The sequence below is a fragment of the Meles meles genome, chromosome 8 (assembly GCF_922984935.1).
Source record: "Meles meles chromosome 8, mMelMel3.1 paternal haplotype, whole genome shotgun sequence".
Lineage (NCBI taxonomy): Eukaryota > Metazoa > Chordata > Mammalia > Carnivora > Mustelidae > Meles > Meles meles.
The window spans coordinates 60,194,531-60,215,355 of NC_060073.1; the positions used below are offsets into that span (position 1 = coordinate 60,194,531).

The 20,825-nt window shown below is 56.4% G+C and overlaps 1 protein-coding gene across 3 annotated transcripts in view; it reads right to left on the minus strand.

The window, feature by feature from the left end:
* PDE2A (phosphodiesterase 2A) overlaps nucleotides 1–20,825 on the minus strand; it is a 91,415-nt gene that overhangs the window by 37,293 nt on the left and 33,297 nt on the right. For 2 of the 3 annotated variants that reach the window (XM_046015557.1, XM_046015556.1), the window contains one exon: nucleotides 15,877–15,938. The exons of the other annotated variant lie outside the window; for it this stretch is intronic. In XM_046015557.1, the coding sequence (XP_045871513.1) occupies nucleotides 15,877–15,938 (62 nt within the window). The remainder of the gene's footprint in view (nucleotides 1–15,876; nucleotides 15,939–20,825) is intronic. 3 annotated transcript variants of the gene reach the window in all.

The window sequence follows — 20,825 nt, forward strand, 5'->3', positions numbered from 1 at the left end:
TGCTCAAGGAGCTGGGTCTAAAAGACATTCACACCTTAGATATTCTACGAAGAGCTACCTGTGAGCTCTAGATCTTGCACTCCTAGACCTCCGCCTTAACAAGGCTGAGCTGGACCAGCAGTAAGAGAATAGAGGTGTGGTGATCCCTGGGAGACTTAATCTGAAGGAACAGGCAGATGGAGACCCAGGCCGCAGGTGCAGTAACGCAAACGTCAGAGCCTGGCTTGAGTGGGCTGTCAGGCTTGGGGGAAGTGTTCTCAAACATCTACCGTGTGCCGCGGGGGGGTGGGGGGGGGTGGGGGGGGTGGCACCAGGGGCTCTCAACCATCTGTGCCCACCAGCGTCCCCTGGAGGGTTGGCTACCATACAGTTTGCTAGCTTCACCCCCAAGTTTCTGGTACAGTACATCCGGGATGAGGCCAAGAATTGCCATTTCCAACAGGTTCAGAGCTGCTGCTGCTGTTGCTGGCCCAGGGCCCACACTCTGAGACCCAGGGGCAAACACCGCCTCCAATCCTCCTGCGAACCCTGGGACCATTGTTTTGTTTTGCGTTACTGCTGAATAGTCGACATACACTATTACATTAGTTTCAGGTTACAACACTGCGATTCGGCAATTATATACCTTACAAAATGCTCATCTCGGTAAGTGTAGTTACCATCTGTCACCTTACTACCTTGGGACAATATTATGGGAGGTGCCTGCTTTGATCCTCCCGTTTGATAGGTGGGGCGAGGAAGGGGCGGGGCCTTGCTCAGGTGAGACCCGCCCAGTCCTCCCCGGGCTGCCCGAGGGGCTCCCGCCGCTTCCGCCTAGTGAGAGGGACTCCTCGCGGAGGGTCCTGAAGGAGGGGAGAAGCGGAGCTGCTGGAAGGAGAGAGTAAAGTGGGACACAGGGGTGACATGGACAAGGGCCACCTGGAGCTCAGGAGCCCAGTCCTCAAGCCCAAGTCCTCAAGCCCAGGAAAGTCCTGCCCTTCGCCGTCCTCCTCCGCCCTTCGCCCCTCTGGTCTCCGTCCTCTCTCCTCCTGCTATTATTTCCCCTCCCCCCCCTCCTCCCGCCTTTCGCAGACTCCGGCTTCAGTTGTTACTCCAACAGGGCCGCGTCTCCAGCCTCTGAGCCACACTGGAGACACGTGCACTGTAGAATACACCTGAGCCCAGTCCTGGCGCCCGCCCCCGCCGCCCCGTGGGTGCCCCACTTCCCGGATGGGCTTGGCCCCCGAACTGTGGGCTCTTCCCCTCTAGTATGGCCAACCAGATCCTCCCGGGCCCCTCACCCTTTCTAAGTCAGACTCAGCTTCTACTCCAGATCCTGCCTCCTCCAACACGCCCTCCAATTGTTCCAGGCCCCCTGGATTCCTCAGGGGCTAGGTTTGGGGATGGATGAAGGATGGGAGGAAGGACAGATTTGGGGAGAGAAGGTAGGCTTGTGTGAACAATTAGCTTTCTGGGCTCCTGACTCCCTGGAACCTCTCAATCCCTAGCACAGGTTCTGGGGTCAGGAACAGAGAGGATAAAGGGACAGCCAGAGCAGGCAGAGGGAGGGAGGCAAGAGCTGAATGTGTGGAGGGCAAGACTGCCCTGGGAGGTGGACATCAGACCAAGACGGGCAGGACAGGCTCCTGGCTTCCCCACCTTCAACTGCCTAATTCACAGGACAGGGTAAGTAGTGACCTCCATCCTCATGACCCACATTCTCCTAGATGCCACAGCCTTCTTCCAAAGCCCATCACCACCGTCCCCCTCATCACAGCTGTCCCAGTCATTCTGATCACCTGGTGCCTCTCCATCCTCGACTCAGGGCACAGGGAGGTCGTCACAAGGAAGCAGATGTAAGTCGCTGAGAGTCAGTCATGCCATAAGACAGAAGTCTGGGAAGGAAGAAGGGGTGAGCTCCCTATCCCCAAGGATGTGATAAGAAGAATGGGGGCAATGAGGTAAGGCCTTGGTGCACTTGGCCTCCAGCTCTGGGTTCCTTGACCTTAAATGTCTTCAAACTTTCCTCAGCCTTGCCCCTCACATGGTCTTCATGATGGGTTCAGAGCTGGACAAAGCCCATCCAGGAGTCTCTGAAAGGCAGACATAGTGGCCTGAGCAGAAGAGGATGGAGAGATGTGACCCGTTGGGCCAATGTCAAGAAAAGTCTCTCTCAGGAAATAATGACCAAAGGAATGGCTGGATACATGAATGAACAAACCAATGAACAAATGAATGAATGACCAGTCTCCCTTCTCTGGGTCTCCCTCCATGAACTTTCCCAGGCAGATATGACCCTGACACTCACTGTCCTGTGCTCCCCCCAACCAGGGCATGGCATGCCAGATACATTGCTACTAGTTCCCTTCTGGTTCTCCCAACGGACTGGGCGTTTTTAGAGGCCAGAGGTTGTGTCCTGTTCCTCCCCAGGTCCCCAGCTTCATCCAGCCCATCACAGGTGTCAGCAGATCTTTGCTGAGCTATAAAATAATCAGTTGGACTTCTTAGTGCCACGAGCCTTTGGGCTGTGAGGGGTACATTCCATCACCAAGGAGATGGATGGACCCCATAACCTCTGGAGGCTCCCAAGCCACAAAGACAGCTGAGAGCTCTCAACGTTTCCCAGGTCTCTCACAGTGACTGTTTTGGAGAAGGAGCCTGAGGAATGAGGGTGCCTTCTGCTGAGAGCTTTTGGAAGCCTTTCCAAGGCAACTTCATGGGCCAGAGGGTCCTTCAGTGCTTTAGGATCATCTCCCAGAACAGAAGGGGCCGGGGACAACATGTCAGGATGGAGGGGCTCTTCCCTGAGAGGAACACTATCACTATCAGCTTCTTTCATGACTGACGTCACCTCTTCCAGGCGGCCTTCCTGGATGGGTCGGGTCATCTGTCTTCCTCCCAAGCCTCCTGAGAATTCTTGCAGGACCAGTGTCTAGAGGGCCCTAGGTCTCATGGAGCCTAATCCCCAGCTTGATGGCGGTAGCTTAAGGCCAGGAGAGGTAGGAAAGGACTTGCCCAGGGCCTCACCTGGAGTCAGGAGGCCCACGGTCCAGCTCAGGGCCCTTCAAGACACACTAGGCTCCCTCCCTTCTGAGCACTGTTTATTTTTGGAGTTCCTCCCATTCCCTGTTTTGGCCAGGAGATGGGCTGAGCCCCTCTCACGTGTGGGGTGGGACTGGGTGTCTTCCTCTAGGCCAGGGGCAAGGCTTCTTGTCTCTCTTTCTGTGCCAGACACCGTGCCCAGAGTGGGAGGTGAATACTGGATGGCACCAGCCTGGCCTAGGGTTAGTGTGGGCCTCCAGAGGGCAGGGAAGAAGGGCTGAGCTGGGGGGTGCTGGTGGGGGTGGAGGGAGGGTGAGCCTGGTAGAGCATCCCCCCGGGACAATTCAGAGAGCACAGAGCAGCTGCCACAGTCATTGAGGCCTGCCTTCGGGCTCTCCCTGACTCTGTCCTAAGCTCTTTCCCTGCCTCTCAGCCTCCCCCCAGGTTCTCTGTGTTTGTCCCTCTTACTGTCTGTCTGTTCTCTGGTATGTGTTTCTCCCACAGCCTCACTGCTGGTCCCATGACTGTATTTGGCTCAATCTTCAGGGCCTGGCTCTTCCCAGCTGTTCCCCAGATCCCAAGGCGGTGGGGCGGGGGAAGGGGGGGGCAGATGGGAGTATGAGAAAGAGACTGGGACAGAGATAAGTTCAGAGGCAAAGGGATAGACACAAGACGAGGAGGGGACCCTGGGGACAGGGAGGCTGGGCTGGCCAGGCGTTATAAAACCTCCCCAGCCACTGAGGGGGAGACACTGAAGACAAAGTTAGAGATAGAGGGAAAACTAGGGTCGGCCCTTTCCTTCTGCACTGGCTCCTGGCTGCCCCCCTTCCTTCTCCCTGCCCCTGTAGGAATGTGTGAGCACTTTCATTGTTCCCAAAAATAGTCCTCCTTTATTGGGGGTTGGAGTGAGGAATCTTCTGGGCTGGGTTCATCTCAGGCATGCCCCTGCCTCTGGGCTCCCATCTACTCTGTGGGGCCTCTCTGTGGGCCTCTACCCCAGCCTCTACCTGCAGTGCTTTGTTAAAACTGTAATCCTTCTTTGAATAAGACTGCCATGGCTTCTGGGCACAGTAGGCTCTGAGCTCCCAGGCCTGTTGGGAGCTCTCTGTCAAGGGCTCAGCATCTCACAACGGGGCCACTGCCTATTCCTACTAGCTCTCATGCTTTAGCTTCTACCCAACTCTCCCAGCCTCACTCCTCCCACCCTTACGTTCCTCCACCTCCGGGCCTCTCCTCCCCTCTTGTCCTTCTAGGTCCTGCCCTGGTCTGCTCAGCTCCTCTGCCTGGCCCTGTCCTCTAGCACTCACTACTCTCATCCCCACAGCCCTGCCCTGCTCCCCTCAGCAGCTCTACAAGGGCTGGGCCCCAGCAGATCCAGGCTCTGAGGCAGAGGGCTTCTCCAGGGAAGGGGCAGTGGGTGAGAAACACGGCAGGCTCTGGGACCCCGCGCCCTGCCCTGAAGCCTGGACCCTACTGGCCCCCTCCACCCCCTGTATCCCGCTTTTGTTTCTCTTCTGCACCTTAAGCTTGGGATGTCTCTCTCTCAATTTCAGTCTCCATGGGAAGCCAGTCTAGTCTCATCTCCTCCCTGCCTCTGTTTCTTGGATGGGGAACCTGAGCCCCAGAGAGGGGAAGTGATGGGGACCTACAAGCTTATGGAAAGCTGGCCACAGGCCACAGGTCTCAGTCACTCTGCAAAATCTTGCGAGGTCCCCGTCAGTGGGGCTCCAGAGGGAGCAGCCAGCCCTTTACACGACCCAACACCCCACCCGGCCTGCCCGGGACGGGCAGTCTGGCATCCAAAGTTATTTGCCTTTGGAGGGCCCAGGAAGCCAGAGAACAAACATCCGGAGTCTCTGGAACTTCTACCCTCTCTCACATCCCAAGGATCCGGGAGCCACCAAGCGGGTACACCAGCGTGCGTACACACACACACACACACACACACACACACACACTCACACTCACACACACACATGCATACACAGTCCAGGGCCGGGTAACACGTGAGCCCAGAAGATCTCTTGGGACTGTGAATCTGAGCAAGTCCCTTGGAGCCCTAAAACCTGGGTAAAGAGATGATGAGTCCAGACCCTGGCTTTATATTAATTTTGTCTTGGAAATGAAAATCTCTTTTGTGTGACTTCTCTGATTGCAAAATTCTGGACACACATCAGAACTGATACACTCATCAAGACGGATCTTTTCACTCACTTTATGGGCAGCTCCCACTTCGCTGGTACCCTAAGCACGAGTGTGGCCTGCCCGCAAGCCATCTGGAACGCGTGTCTCTGCAGGCCACCACGCGCACTACAGCAGACTACGTCCTGTAGGCCGCTAGAAGAAGGTCTGGGTGAAAACCCACGGATCGGTGATTCTGTGAGAGAGTGTGTGCGAGTGTGAATGTGTGAGTATCCCTATGTCCACATCTGCGCCTGAGTGATCTGCGTGTGTAGGGGACCTGTGCCCCCACCTGTGTGCCCTGAAAGTGGGCTGGTTTTGTCTCTGAATGAGTGTATGGCTGAGAGCCTTGGTGTCTTACATGTGGGGAGTCTGATTCTCGGCCTCCCGTGCACCTCGCTCCCCTCTCCAACCACCAATGCCAGACCAGGGCTACATCCCTACCTTGCCATGTGTCCCCTGTGTGGCAGTGGACAAATCTTTTAACCTTCCTAGACCCTGTTTCACCATCTGTAAAACAGTGCCTTCTCCTCGAGCTGCTGGGAGGACTACCCTTGCACCATAAATGTTCTGCCCCAGAGGGTTCCCAGCTGGGGGCAGGGCCACTTCTGTGTGAGTTAGGAGAGGGGTGACCCCAGCTCTCTGGCCACTGCTGCCCTGAGGGACATGGACTGGTGGGGGAAGCCAGGCTGGGTGTTGGCAGTGCCCTACTTCTGTGGGAGCCCCTGTGCCGGGTCTCAGGGGAGGTTAGAGGCCGTGGCCCAGCCAGTGAGTCCCAAAGAGCAGCTCCCTTTCCTCAGCCCCACTCCGAGTGTGCAGCCTGGGACTAAAGGCTGTCTGACTCTGGACTGGGGTGGCCAGGTTCCAGACGAGGCTCTAAGGACACCCATCCCCTCCCCTTCCCCTGGGGCCCTGTTCCCTTGATCCACCCTCCTTCTCCAAAGCCCAAAAGAAGGCCTTACAGAAGCCACAGTCGGGGTGAGCTCACTATGCTGGCACTCGGAGGCGAGCTAGGCTGACCAGATGCTCAGAGACGCGTCTCCCCCACCCCCAGCCCAACTCCCATTATCAGAGAGGGAAACTGAGACATGGAGAGGGCCAGGGACCCTCCCAAAACCTCTGTAGAGGCCATTGGGGAAACCCCAGCTTTGCACTCTGTTGGCTGCTGAATGGAGTCCAAGGGAGTAGGCGGGGGTCCTGAGAGACGGGTACCACTACACCTGTGCCCCCAGCTGTGGGTGTGGACCTCCCAACCCAGCCCCACCCTCCCCACCTGGACCAGATCCCCTACTGGTGTGATCAACCAGATTATAGGTTTTTTTCTTGAGCAAATTGCAGCGGCCTAATTGAACAAGGCTTCTGCGGGAGCCTGGGTGGGAGACTGACAGAGGTGAGGATGGTGGAAACTGGGAAGAGGGTGGGTTGGGAGCAGGTCATGGGGTCAGGCCAAGCAGGGGACAGAAGGAACAAGAGAGGTGGAGAGGAAGGCTGTGGGCACAGGAGGACAAGACATCACTCGTTCAGCACACCCTTTCTGCACACCTGCAATGCTCCCATCACACTAGCTGCCTGGGCACTGGGAGGACTGCTGCTCCCCTAGAGACCGCCGAGCCACTGCTCAGTGCCAGGTACCGTGTTCCCTTAAAAGCACTCTTTCGTGTCATCCCCCAACAGCTGCATTTTATTCTTAAGGGGATTGAGGCTCAAGACATGGAATGACTTTCTAGATGTCAGAGCCAGACACCACAGCCCTTGCTCGTAGCTGGTCCCAGCTCATTCTGCCAAGGTGTTACCATCCTGCTTCCAGAAGACCTTCCTGGGGGGTTCAAAGAAAGGAGGAGGCCTCACACCGACTCACACTTGGCCTGGACCCCACTTCCGTCCATGTCAGGCATTCCTCCTTATCTCTGCTCTGGTGACCAGCAGCTGAGGCTGGGGCTGATCCCACATGGATCACACACCCCCACACAGCCCATGGCACACCCACGGCCCCTCTCACTCCCAGTGTCCCCGTCTGTGTTGCACTCATCACCCCTGGATGACACAGAGACAGGATCGCTGTCACTTTCGTGTGGCATGACTCACCTACTCAGTGACTCACAGCCATTTCATGGTTTCCACAGTGTCATACATCACTGAGTGTCACGGGACCACACACAGTGGTACTATCCCTGTGCCCTCACTCAGGGTGGCTCATCCCCAGTGTCATATGTCATGTCTCCAGTGCTCCACAATGTCACCCTCATGTAGTGTCATGTGCACACTTCCAAGTTGGCTGTGAGTTGCACCATCACATTTCAGCATCACCCAGGACCTTCTGACATTGAAAAACAAAATCCACCTTTGGTGAAATGACATCGTGTCTGAGATTTGCTTTAAACTACAAAGCAACCTACAGGATGAGAAAAGAAATCTGCAAATCGTACATCTGATTAGGGGTTAGTATCCAGAATATATAAAGAAGTCCTACAACTCAACACAAAAGAAAAAAACATTTAAAAATGGGCAAAGAACTCGAATAGGCATTTCTTTAAAGAAGATATACAAATTGGTCAACAAGCCCATGGAAAAATGCTCAACATCACGCATCATTAGGGAAATGCAAATCAAAGCACAATGAGATATCACCTTTCTCCAGTCTTCCATCCATTAGGATGGCCATGGAGGAAGGAAGGAAGGAAGGAAGAAAGGAAGGAAGGAAGGAAAGGAGGGAGGGAGAGGAGGGAGGAAGAGGAGGGAAGGAGGGAGAGAAAAAGAGAAAGAAGGAGGTGGTGGGGGAAGGGAAGGGAAGGGAAGAGGGAGAGAGGAAAGAAGTCTTGGCAAGGAGGTGGAGAAATCGGAACTCTGGTACACTGTTGGTGGGCATGTAAAATGGCACAGCTGCTGTGGAAAACAGTATGGTGGGTCTTCAAAAATTAAAAATAGGGTGCCTGGGTGGCTCAATTGGTTAAGCATCTGACTCTTGGTTTCGGCTCAGATCGTGATCTCAGGGTCATGAGATCGAGCCACATACTGGCTCTACACTCAGTATGGAGTCTGCTTGGGATTCTCTCTCCCTCTTCCTCTGCCCCTCCCACTCATGTTCTCTTTCTCTCTCCCAAAATAAATAAATAAATATTAAAAATAAATAAATAAAAATAAAATTACCTATGGTCCAATAATTCCACTTCCGTGTACATATCTAAAAGAATTGAAAGCAGAATCTTGAAGAGATGCTTGTACCCCTACATTTATGGCAGCATTATTCACAATAGCCAAAAGGTGGAAGGAGCCCAAGTGTCCATCGATGGATGAATGGATAAACAACATGCGGTCTATACAAACAATAGGATAGTATTGAGCCTCTGAAAGGAAGGAAATTCTGACACAGCTGCGGCATGGCCGGACCTGGAGGACAAGCTGCTGAGTGAAATAAGGGAGTCACAAAAAGACAAAAACTGTATGGTTCCAGATATCTGAGGTACCTAGTAGCCAAATTCCTAGACAGAAAGTGGAACATGGTTGCCAGGGGCTGGAGGCACAGGGAGCTGTTTGAAGGATATAAGTCTCAGCTTAGCAAAATAAAAAAGTTCTGGAGAATGTGAACGTACTTAACATTACTGAACTATACACTCCAAAATGGTTAAGATGGGAAATTTTAGGTTACGTATATTTTACCACAACTAAAAACCAAAAAATAAAGTACTTCAGGAAAGAAAAATGAAAAAAAAAAGGGGGGGCTTGGGTAAGATAGAGAGGGATAGATGAACTAAATGTGCCCGAATCTTGGTAACTGTTAGATTTGGGTGATGGGTATATGGCAAGTTTTTACTCTCTCTACTGTTGTGTGTATTTCAAATATTCTATAATTTAAAAATTTTACTCTCCCTTGACCTCACACCTCCTCCAGTGACCACGCCCCTAGTCCACATTTCCTTGTGACCAAAGGTCTCCAAAGTGTTGACTGTGCTCTGTCTTCACCCCCCCACTCAGCACCCACCCAGGCTGGCTGGTTTCAGGCCCCACCCCGTCACTGACGTGGTTCCTGTTGGGCTAATGCTGGGCCCAGTCCAGCACGGTCTCGCCTGTCCACCTTCCCTGACGCGCAGCCACCTCCCTCCCTCTCAGCCCTCTCCTCTCCTGTGGCTCCACCCTTCAGTATCCCCTATCTCCCCTGTCACTCCTCCCCTGTCTCCGGGTTGCTCCTCCTCACCTCCCAGGCCTCTAGATGATGGAGTCTGGGGACCTGCGGCTGGGGCTTGGTCCTCAGCCCTCACCCCTACTCTCACCGTGCTCTCACCCTAGGTCATCCCAGCCACACTCGCCACCTCCCAACGAGATCCCCAGTTTGACCTCTGCTGCCCACAGGACACCTTCACCTGGATGTCTGACTTCTGTCCAAAAACAGATCTCTCCAATTCTGCCTCCTTGCCCTCTCGCAGCCCCCTAACCCTGGCCTCCCCCCAGTCCTCACCCATCTCAGTAACGTCTCCACCGTCCATCACTTGGCCCTCAAGCCAGAAACCTGGAAGCCATCCTCTGCTTCTTCCTCTGGCTCATCGGCTCATTCATTAGCATGTTCTGTCATTTCAACCTCCCACATATCTCGGAAGTTCATCCATTTCTCTCAACTCTTCTGCTGTCCCCTGAGCCCCGGCACCACCATCTCCTGCCAGGGTGGCTGCCGTGGCCTCCAACTTGTCTGCCCACCTCCTCTGTGCCCCTCCAACTCGCCCCCCCCACCCCGAACAACTCAGAAGCCAGAGCAATCTCCAAATCATGCATCAGACCGTGTCACTTCCCTGCCTGGACCCACTGGGGGGGTCTTCCTGGGACAACGTCATACACAGTGTCGTGTGATTATTACTTCACGTCGTCATCAGCCATGACACACAGCATCACAGTCCAGCATCAGGCTCAGAGTGTCCCGCAGCCTCACGCATAGGGTTTCACACTTGGCATCACTCCATGTCATACCCTTGGCAACGCGCTCAGCGTCGCTGGATCCCATACGCTTGGGGCACACACTTGGTTTCACAACTCAGTGTCAGACGGCTGAGCCCCAAGGACCACACCTGTTATCACACCATATCACCCATCTGTGTTTACGTATTCGCTCCTCATGGTGACACACCCTCAGTGTCGCATACTCGGTATCATTCAGCATCACACAGTCCATGTCACACGGGATCACAGTGTCATGGACTTGGTGGCACATCCCCGGTCTCATAGTCTCTGAGTGGCACCACACACTCAGTATCACTCGGTGTCACACACTCGGTGGCACACTCTGACTCACTCACTCCCCACACGGTATCCCATGACAGAGGACGCACACTGGATAACACACAGCATCACAAGTGCAGGGACACCTACTTGGTAGAACACCCACTGCCCCCCAGTCCGTGTCTCGGTTTCCCCCCACCCCCACCCCACTGGGCGCAATCACCAGAGTTGCTGCCCCATGTCAAGGCTGTTTCCTGTTGTTGTGCTCAGAGTCCTTAGCCTGCTTGTTCCTTCAAGGATTTCCTGTTGTCAGGGCCCCAGTCAGGCCTGGCCCAGCCTGGGATATAGGCCCCAAAGCCCAAGAGCCAGCCAGCGGGAACCCTGGGCCCTCTGGGCCCACCCCACCCCATTCTTGTAGGGCCCGTGAAATTTTCCCTCACTCAATCAACCTGGATTCCCCATGGGCCTAGGCTTGTGGTGGTTCTACTGAAAGGTGGCCTCTGGGCCCTGTTTCACTCCCAGGGTGCCCAGGAAGGGGACGCTTGGGCAGTCTGAAGAGGCTGTCTACCTCCCAACATTTTGGGAGAAGACCTTAACTGGTCTATGGGGCTCAGTCTGAAGCTGCTGGGAGGCCGAAGAGGACAGAAGGTAGAAGGGGAGGACAAGGGGTTAAGGGGTTAGAGAATCAGGGAAGCCTTCCCAGAGGAAGCCAGGTGAGAGCCAGCAAATACGAGGGCAAAGAAAAAAAGGCAACCCAGGTGGGAGCCCCAGACAGGAGCAAATGCTTGCAGGTAGAAACTGGGAAGCAGCAGCACGCCTGGGGATAAAGACAAGAACATGGGAGCCAGGTAGGTTGTGTTGCAGGATTTGGAGAAAACAGGTTTCTCTCCTACCCTTCCCCTTCCCCCTATTCCAGCCTTCAGATTCTGGCTCCAAGAGGAACCTGGGACACTCCCTTCCTGGCCCCGACTTCAGGCCACATAGACTGCCCCCCACGGGCGGCTGCCAAGCCCCCTCACCTCCTGCCCCAGGCCAGCCTGCAGGAAGGACACAGGGAGGCCAGCACACGCTCCCCACACGGCCTGAGATAAATATTTCCCAGGAAACGGAACTTGTTCTCTCAGTGTTTACAGCCAAGGACCAGGCCCGGGGGAGGGGGGCGCGCCCGAGGAACCTTGTCCTGGGGCTCACAGCATCGACCCCAACACTGCCTCAGATCTGCTATGCACCTCTGAGCCAGTCTTTGCCTCTCTCTGAGCCACCATTCCAAGCCCTCAAAGGGGCTGGACCTCCCCCTGGTTTTGGTCTGCCCAATGCCTGGCCCAGTCTGAGCTTGGGTCTTTTCTGGGTGTGAGTCCCTGGTACTTGACACCTCCTCCTTTAGACTAGGCTTCTCTGATTGTAGGACCTGTGTTCACCCATCTCCGTCTGGTCCTTGTTTGGTCAGGGGTGAGGACAGATGAACAGACCGACAGACAAAGAGATAGACTGGGAGGCAGCTGAGACCACCTTCCTGGCCCCAAGTCCCTGTGCAGCCTGAGCCCCTGCAGCCCAATAATTGGGCACAGCCAAATGGCAGGGACTCCAGACCCCCAGAGATGCCAGATGCTGTGGCCAACTTGCCGGCAGCAGCTCTTCTGGGGCCACGGGGCATCACTGAGGCCACTTAATCCTGATGTGCAGAATCCAGGAGGGGGCTGGCACCTCTGCCAGTTAGGAGCACTCATTCAAGAATCTTAAACACAGGCCGGGAAGTGCTGCCTCCTGGAAAGTAGCCCTCCCAGCCTCATCCCCGCACTCCTCTGTCCATTTCCTGGGCTCCACAGACATGCTGGGCCTTCTCTCATGGAGACATGGCATCCCGCCCACATGCCCTTGTACACCCTGCTCTTATCACTTGCAAAGACCTTCTTAGCCCCCATGGCAATCTTGCCTTATAGGACCACCCCAACTCCTGCCTGTCCCTATCCCCCCGTCACTATGCCACCACGCTGGACCCATTTATTCACCATGGGTGGCCTCGGCCTCACCCCAGACTGTGGGATCAAGTGGACCCAGGGTCAGAGACCCTAGGGGCTTCTCAGCATCAAGACAGCCTCCTGCATCCTCTCCTCTGGGGCTGTCTTTGTTCCAGGCTCCTCTCTCTGCTTGTTCCCAGTCCTGGGCTGGGCCTAGTTGTCCTCATGTGGTACTCACAGAAGCTGACCACATGGACCTCTCTGACTACCCAGCTGATTTCTGGCCTCAGTTCATGGCCTTGACCCTCCCCATCCTTCAAATTTCCAAGGTCACCTCCTCCAGGAAGTCTCTAAGACTGCCCCCAAACCAGCAAGTGCCCCTTTCTTGGAACCCCTCCAACCTTCACACAGCCATTCTCATTTAAACAAGAAACTTCACTGAGCACCTACTATGAACCAAGCCTGTGCCAGCTCTCACGGGGGCCCAGGAGAGACAAAGGAGACTCAGCCTTGGTTCCTATCCCCCATGTGTTTATAACTATGTGACAAAGTATATATAACCACACGGGCAACAAGTCACCCAACCGTAAGCTCAGGGAAGCTTGGGGGCTGTGAGTGCCCAGAAAAGAGCAGAGACTGATTTGACTTGAGTGGAGGGAGCAATCTGAGAGGACTCCACAGAGGAGGTGACATTTAATCTGAGACTTAAGAAGGGAGTACGTAGAGAAAGAAGGGAAGGGCGTTCCAGAGAAAGGCGACAGTGCAAGCAAAGACAGGGAGGCCAGGAAGAATGGGTACCATGGGGAGTAAGCACTGCCATATCTGGGAGCAACGGGCAGACATGAGGGGGCCCAGCAGGCAGGGCTGGCAATGCCAAGGCCTATGGTCTCTTCTTATCCTATGGGCAGCAAGCGAGGAGGCAGTGCTGGGCAGGACATTAGTGTGCTCAGTGTGGATACCCGTGCCATCGTCTGTGTCGCCTTTCTCTCAGCCCCTGCCCTAGCTAGCGCTTCCGAGAGCGGGCAGAGAGGGCACGGACCCAGCGTGCTCAGTTCAGTACTTGAACTGCCACCCCCTGATCCCTCAGGAGTCAGAGCAACGGACCTGGCCCTGAAGTAGGGTTCCAGTCTGAGCCTGAAGAGCCCTCCTCCCAGCTGGCCAGCGGCACAGGGGCCAGGGAGCCATCCCAAGAGGGGTGCTGAGCAGATGCCTGCCCCAGGGATGGAAGCTGGCAGCTCTGCTCCCCCAGCTGTCGCGCTACCAGCACCAGAAGGACGCGCCGTGCCCCCAGAAACTCCGAGAGCCCTCGCCCAGCCCCGTGCTGCACCCCTGTCAGCCCAGGCCTGGCTCCAAGGAGCTCACCCTTGTGGGAAGCAGGAAGGGGGACCAACTCCCTCCCTGGGCCAGGTGCCTCACACATACTTTGTAACTTGTCCCAACGGCTCTGCTGTGATTACGGCCAATAGCAATGATTAGGTCCACTAATGCTGGATCTTCTTCTCCCCTTTGACAAGTGAAGAAACTGAGGCCCAGGCTGGTTAAGGAACAGGCCAAAGGTCAGACACCGAGAAAGTGGTGGAACTAGGACTTGAACTCATGCCCGCCTGACCCCAGCCCCTGCTCTCTCCAGTCCTGCCCTTTCTGTATTGGGGAGCACTCAGCACTCTCTCCCAGCAGAGCTTAGCCTCACAGCCTAAAACCTTCCCCCTCTGAGGGAGGAAGCAGGAGGACCAGACAAAGGAAATGTGGGGAGAGAACAGAAGCAAAGGGATCAAATGGGCATGTTCCCCAGAGGCCTCCTGGTGGGACTTGGTGGGACTTGTTGGGACGAACCTGAGCTGGCAGGGACCTGGGCAAAGGGGCAGGGCCCAGAGGTATATACAAGGAGCTCAAGCCTGGCTCCTTCCCTTGGGGCCTAGTTCCCAGCACCAAGGAGGGTCTCCATTTCTCCAGAGCCCTCTCCCCTCATGGCTTCCTGGGAAGATGACAAATCCAGGCTTTCCTGGCAGGTGGCTGTGGCTGCTGAGATGCTGCAGGCTCCCAGGAACACCATCTGTCCCAGCTCTGGGCGGGGGGAGCCTCTGCCCCGTGGGGAATGCCATGACCATAAATAAATTAATAATGACTTTCTAGCGCCACCCGCTCCCCGCCTCTGCCCCGCACCCAGCTCCCAGCTGCAGGGACAATCTCAGGACTTGGCCCCGTGTCCCGGCTGAACTCCTCGCGCACCAGGCCCCGTGTGGGCGCCTTCTTTCCCATCTCATTGGAGGGCAGCAAGAGGGCGAGGGCTGGGCACGAGACACGTGTGGGCTCCACACTCTGATCTGCCCCGTGCACTCACTGTGTGACCCCACTGTGTCTCTGCTTTCCTGGCCATAAAAGGAGAATAATAGCAGTCCCTGCTTCCCAGGGAGGTTGTGAGGATTGAACAAGGAAGCGTGTCTAAAGCTTTTGGCCCAGAGGAGCCTCCTCCTTTTTCTCAGCCAGGCCAGGGCCCAAGAGTAGGCTCAGGCTGGTCCTGCTGGTTGGTCCAATTTGACACACAACCCTCCTCTGTGCCAGTCTTCCCAGTCCCCAGCCCACCCTGTTGCTTCTGCTCAAGGCCCCTCTGAGCACTGCAGATGCCCATGAGGCACCCCAAAGTCATGGTCAGGGCTGCAGAGGGCATCCCTCATCTCAAAGGAAATGCACTCCCTGAGCCCTCACCAGGCACCCTTTGGAGGGCAGTGGGAGACTCTGGAATGCAAAAGGCACAGTCCCCAGGCTAAGGAGCTCACAGTTCAGAGAGGAGACCTATGGAGAAGCATAACAGAGAAATCAGGGTATTAATGACACAGACATCAGAATGTTCCATCTGACTGCCAGGGCAGGAGAGCTCGGAGGAGGGAGCAAGAGGGACAGGGAGGGCTTCCCAGAGGAGGGGAAGCTAGAGCTGAGCCCAGAAAGATATGGGAAGCTGAGGGAGAAGAGAGCGGCAGGAGTGGTTCTGAGGAGGCGGGATGGATAAAAGGGGGACTATGGCCTGGCTGGGGCTGCAGAGGGAGCAGGAGGATGGGAAGCATGGATTTTTGAGTAGAAAAGGAACAAGTTCAGGTTTGCATGTTAGGAAGAGCTTTCTGGCAGCTGCATGGAGAGAGTGGGGTGACTGAAAGCAGCCAGCCGGTGAGCCATCCAGGAGGATTGGGGCAGGGGGCAGGGATGGAGAGGAGGAGAGGAATTCAGAAAACACTTAGGGCAGAGAATCAATGAACTGTTGGGTGAGGGTGGGGAGCCCTAGAAAGGGGTTTGAAAAATTCTCTTCATCTCTCCTCAGGGGGAGAGAGCCCCAGGCAGGAATAGGGCAGAGAAGGTGATCTTGGGGCAGGGCGACCCTAGGCTGGAGGGGGGCGGGGCTGGGATTCAGCTCCAGCGTCCCAGTCCTCCTAGGGGTGGGGACAATGCTCAGGCTGACCCCCAGCCTGTGTCCCCACCCCTCCAAGCCCACCCAGTTCTCCCTCCCCTGAGCTCTCACCTCCAGTCGGCTGGCAATACTCCCTGGGGGCACTGGCTCCTGGGCAAGGAGGTCCCGGCTGGCTGTAGAGACAAGAAGGCCAGGAGCTGAGGCCTGCCAGGCCTTCTCCCCTTCTCCCCAGCCTGCCCGAGGGCCCTCCCCCCGCCCCCTGCCACCACCAAGCCTCTAGCAGGCCCAGGGGTTCCTGTTCCCAGTGGGGGACCTCCTCAGGGAATCTTCTCAGGGAGCCTTGCCTGATTTTGCTCTGCTTTCTCCCCCCACCCCCATATCACTCCCGACTTCAGGTGGGTACCTCTGACTGGTGTATTCTCTGCCTTTTACTCTGAGAACAGAGCTGAGCTCCTTCTTTCAGCTGGGGCCTCCTCAGGAGGGGAAACAACCACATTGTTACTCCTTCTGAGGCTCCCTCCATGTCCACTTCTCTCCAGGGAACTTCACCACCCCTCTGTAAGCCTCGGTTTCCCCATGTGTAAAATGGGGTTTGCAATGTCGAGTTCACACTGTCACTGGGCTGGGCTCCCTGCTAGGGCAGTGGTCATGATGATATGTGTGAGCTCCCGGAAGCCCCTTCCTAGCACCCTGTCTTCTGGGCTCCTGCCGCCCCCACCCACAATCCGGGGGCCACAGTTCCTCAGAGGTTGGCTGCCACCCCAAGGAGCCACTCGCTCATTCTCCAGGAGCCTACCGGCTCAGGTGGCATCGAGAAAGCCCAGCCTCTCCAAGGCACTGCCCAGGGGCTGACTGCCCCTCCCCACCCCCACCCGATAAGTACACCCAGCCATCGGACAGGCACAGGCGGAGGGATATTCTGAGCCTGGCTTCGTTCCAGTCAGCTGCTGGCCGCCATGCCAGCCTGGCGCGGGTGCAGGGGCTGATTTGATTTGGCAGCTTTGGAAGCGTGTGGTGGGGACGGGGAGGGGGAGAGGGATGAGACACCCATCCCTGTGAGGAAATAAACAGCCTTGGGCACTCAGCGAACTGGGGGGAGGGCAGAGTCTGGCATGGGGGTGGGGGGGGAGGTTCTGCATTCCCTGCCTCCTGCCCCCCTCTTCTCACCCAGGCCCTGGACACCTGCCCACGACTGCTGGAATTTATGGCTCTCCTTGGGTCACCATAGGGGTGACAGTAGCTGCACCTGGCGTGCGGAGGCTTGTGGTATGGCTGTGGCAGGGTGTCTGGGTGTCCCCGTGTCCTGTGGGCTCTCCCTACTCAGCCAGGGTCTATAGCCCAGCCTGAGTGCCACCTAGGAAGCTTGGGTCTGTGTGTGGGGCAATGGTCTAGATGTAGCCATCCCCCAAGGTGACTGTGGCCACATGGCTGGGCTTTGATGGGGGACTGATGGCAGCCCAGGGTGTGACCAGGTCACCCACGTGCCTGAGTCTGCTGTAGGGCCTGCTATGCCTTGGTCCCGGCCTGTTCTTTCCCTCTGTGCGATGACCTTGCTCACCCAGCCATGTCCGGCGGAGGAAATGACGAGGGCTGAGCTAAATACCTAACCCCAAGCCCGTCCCTTTGTCCACAGGCCTCAGCCTTCCTTTCCACCGAGGTCTCCAGTGGTCCACCCACTGTGCTCCCCCGGTCCAGCCCCTCCTCCCCTGACAGGAGGCAGTGCTAGCTGTGATTCTCCGAATACCTCTGCCTCTCTACCACTCTCTGGAGAAGCCCCTGCCCGTGCTCTTTGGCTCCCCATCGCCAGCTTCCAGCATGGGAAGGTAGGCATTCACGGTTCCTCCGTAATCCCACCCTGCCTCAGTGTTTGCCACCCTCCTGCCCATCCCACAGGCGGCCAGTCCGGCTCACCCACCCTGGGGTTCTGCAGCACCCATCACAAGGCTGCTGGGCTGCTGGGGACCTGGGCTCCACAGCCTCCACTTAGAGAACTGCTGAGTGCGATCAGGACTCTGACCCTCTGACCTCTACACTGAGAAGTCAAGGCCATGGGGTCAGACCAGGACCCTTGTGGTCCCACAAGCCAGGGCTGTGCCCCAGACACCAGCCAGGAGGTTAGGGGAGGGTGGAGCCTGCTTTGGGAAAGACATAATGTCTCATCTGTCACCGCCTCCCCATTGTCCCACTGTCCTCTGGGGACCTCAGGGCTCTCCCCACCCCAGCCACAGGAAGCCGAGCCCCTCCTGGAGACAGAAGGAAGGGACACCGAAGGAAGGGCTTTAGGACTAGGAGGAGACTCACCCATGATCTGTCACAGGGGAGAAACATAGAATTACAGAACCCAGTTGTCACAAAGAGGCTAGTGAGAGGGAGACAGTCTGCAGAGAGGTCCTGGAGGGCTTTGAGTGGAGGCGTGTGGTGCTTCGCAAGAAGAGAACACCAGGTTCCAGGACAGCCTCCTAACTATGAGACACAGGTTTCCACCTGCTCTGTATCCCAAGCGCAGGGTTTGCCCAAGGTAGGGGTCAGCTAGGCAGCTGGCACAGTGGCAGACAAGAGAGAAATCTGGGCCAAGAAGAGGGAGGACAGCTCAGGGCTGAAGAGAGAAGTTGCCAGCTTATCATAACCTCAGGCCTCATCGTAGCCGCCTGACACAGAGGCCAGTGTGCTTCTGTGATACGGGCTCAGCCACAGTCTGCTGTGCCCGTGTGGCAGGACCTTCCCCTCTCTGAGCTACTTTCCTCATCTGGAGAATGAAAGCATGGGACCTGATGATCTCCTGAGGCTCATCCAAGCCTAACAATCTTCAGAAAGAGATTGACACATACAGCCAGCCAGAGGGGGAGACTTGCGGGATGAGAGAGGGGCTGAGTGAAGGGACAGGAGAACCAGGAGGCTCCTTGTGGGTCGGGCAGGTGGGGACCCTATCCTCGGGCCAAGACAGGAGGTGGTGGACAATGGACACTGGGGGATAGCAGGGAGCCACTGTCATCACCTTACTTGCCTTCTGGCCTACGGGAGGACAAAGATGGAGGAGGGACAGATAAGGGCTCTGCCCCCTAACAGGTGTCCTGCCTCAGCTCCTGTTCCCGAGATGTTCCAGGGGAAAGGTGGAAGCTGCAGACAAGGGGGAGCACCCAGCATGGGGGGGTCGGGAAGCTGCTGTGCTGTGTGAGCTGGGCCAGCTCCTGACCTCCCTCACCTGATCTGATCACCAGGCTGAGACTCAGGCAGCTGGTCCCAGGGTTCTGAGGCACCCAGCTAGAATGAGCTCTCCAGAGGCCAAAGAGCCTTCTCTCCTGCCTCCAGGGCTCCCCACCCCCACCAACCCTGGTGTAGGTGCCGAGGCACACGCATAACCCAAGCAAGCCGCTGGGCAAACGGCCTGGCGTCCTGCCAGGCTGGGCCCTGGGCCTGGGCCCAAGGCAAGTACCCACTGGTCATCCATTCTCCAGGCCCCCTGGCCTGGGACTTCCCTTCCTCAAGCCCTTTCCACAGCCACCTCTAGGGCAGAAGAAGGATCCTCCCCACCAGAGTTGCCAATGGGTCCCTGGCCAGTGCCCACCCGTCTCCTCTGGCTGCCCTGGCCTCTGCCCTAGTTGGAGGCCCTTTGTGCTCGGGGCCCTCACAAACAGGGGTTCGTGCATTTCCACGTCCGTGTCCAGGAAGTGTTCATGTCCTGTTTTCCCCCTCAGGCCGGGGCTAGGCGGTGGGGGGGGGGGGTGGTGGTAGGCGGTGAGCAGGCCTCTTTCCTCTGCCGTCTGTGGACACTTCTGCCCAGAGACTTTAGGGGCTGGGAGGAAAGGGCACTCCTCTCCCTGCCATGGTCTGAAATAGCTGAAGAACAGAGGCAGGGGCATGAAGGAAATGAACCCTTCTCTTGCAAGCTTAGGGAGCGGTGGCTCTCACACGTGCACAGATGTGGCTTCTGTTGTGGTGGGAGAATTGCCCCCTCGTCCTGTCACCCATCATCCATGCCCCAGGCGGGAGAGGGTCTCCTTCCCCCAACACCGGGCTGGGCCCCTCCTCCCCTCCCCCACTCCCCCGGGGCGGGGCCACCCTCCAACCCGAGCTCTCTCCATTGCTTCTCGTTATGTTTTTCATAACCTAACATCAACATTAACGAGGCAGGTGGCTGCAGCTCTTCCCAGCAGCCCCATTTAGAATCATTGAATCATCAAATCATCAAATCCTAGAATCCTGGATTCACAGAATACCCGCCTATCCGGCTCCTGGAGTCTCAGCAACTTCAGTCCCAGAATGTCGGAATCACACAACCACGCTTCCACACGGCTCCGGCTGGGAGCTAAGCGTCGGGGAAGGCTAGAAGCCCACAAAGCGGCAACGCCGGGTTCTTAGAGTCATGCACACCCAGAGCCAGAGCTCATGCACGCCTTGGTGGAAAAGGCCCCTACTTCCTCCTTTCCCAGGTGAGAAAATGCAGCCCAGAAAATGGAGAGTGTGAGCCAAGCAATGCCCACCCCAAGACTGCAAGATGGGACCATAACATCCGGGGGTTCCCGAAACGGCGTCACATTTACAGTAGGACACCGTGTTCATGCTGGAGTGGTGCTGCTCTTTCATTTTTGCTCCCTTCCCCTCGTGCCCCCTCCCGGCTCTCCCCAAGTCTCCCTGTGACCCCACCCCACTCCACTGGGCACTGTAGCAGATACCCCATCTCCTGGAACGCTTCCCTCCTCCAGGGCCCCTCAATAAACACAACCAGAGATGGGAGATTTAGAGGGCTAACTCCCTGGTGGGGGTGCGGACAGGAAAAGCAAAATGCCTGTCACCTGAAGCCACCAGAAAGAGGGTGGGCTCCCTGCAGGAGGGACCCTGAACTCAAGTCTGGAAGGTCCTGGAGCTGCTGTGGGGGTCAGTCACACCTGAGTCAGCGGCTTCCGGGGAGTTGTGTCCAAAGTGGAGGGAAGCGACTGAGGCTTACAATTGATACTAGAATCATCAGTTAGGTTTAGCATTTTCATAAATTTACATTTTAACTCGTTTTGGAATGTAATCACACATTTTGGATTTGAATTTTATTAAATATTATGTTTCAC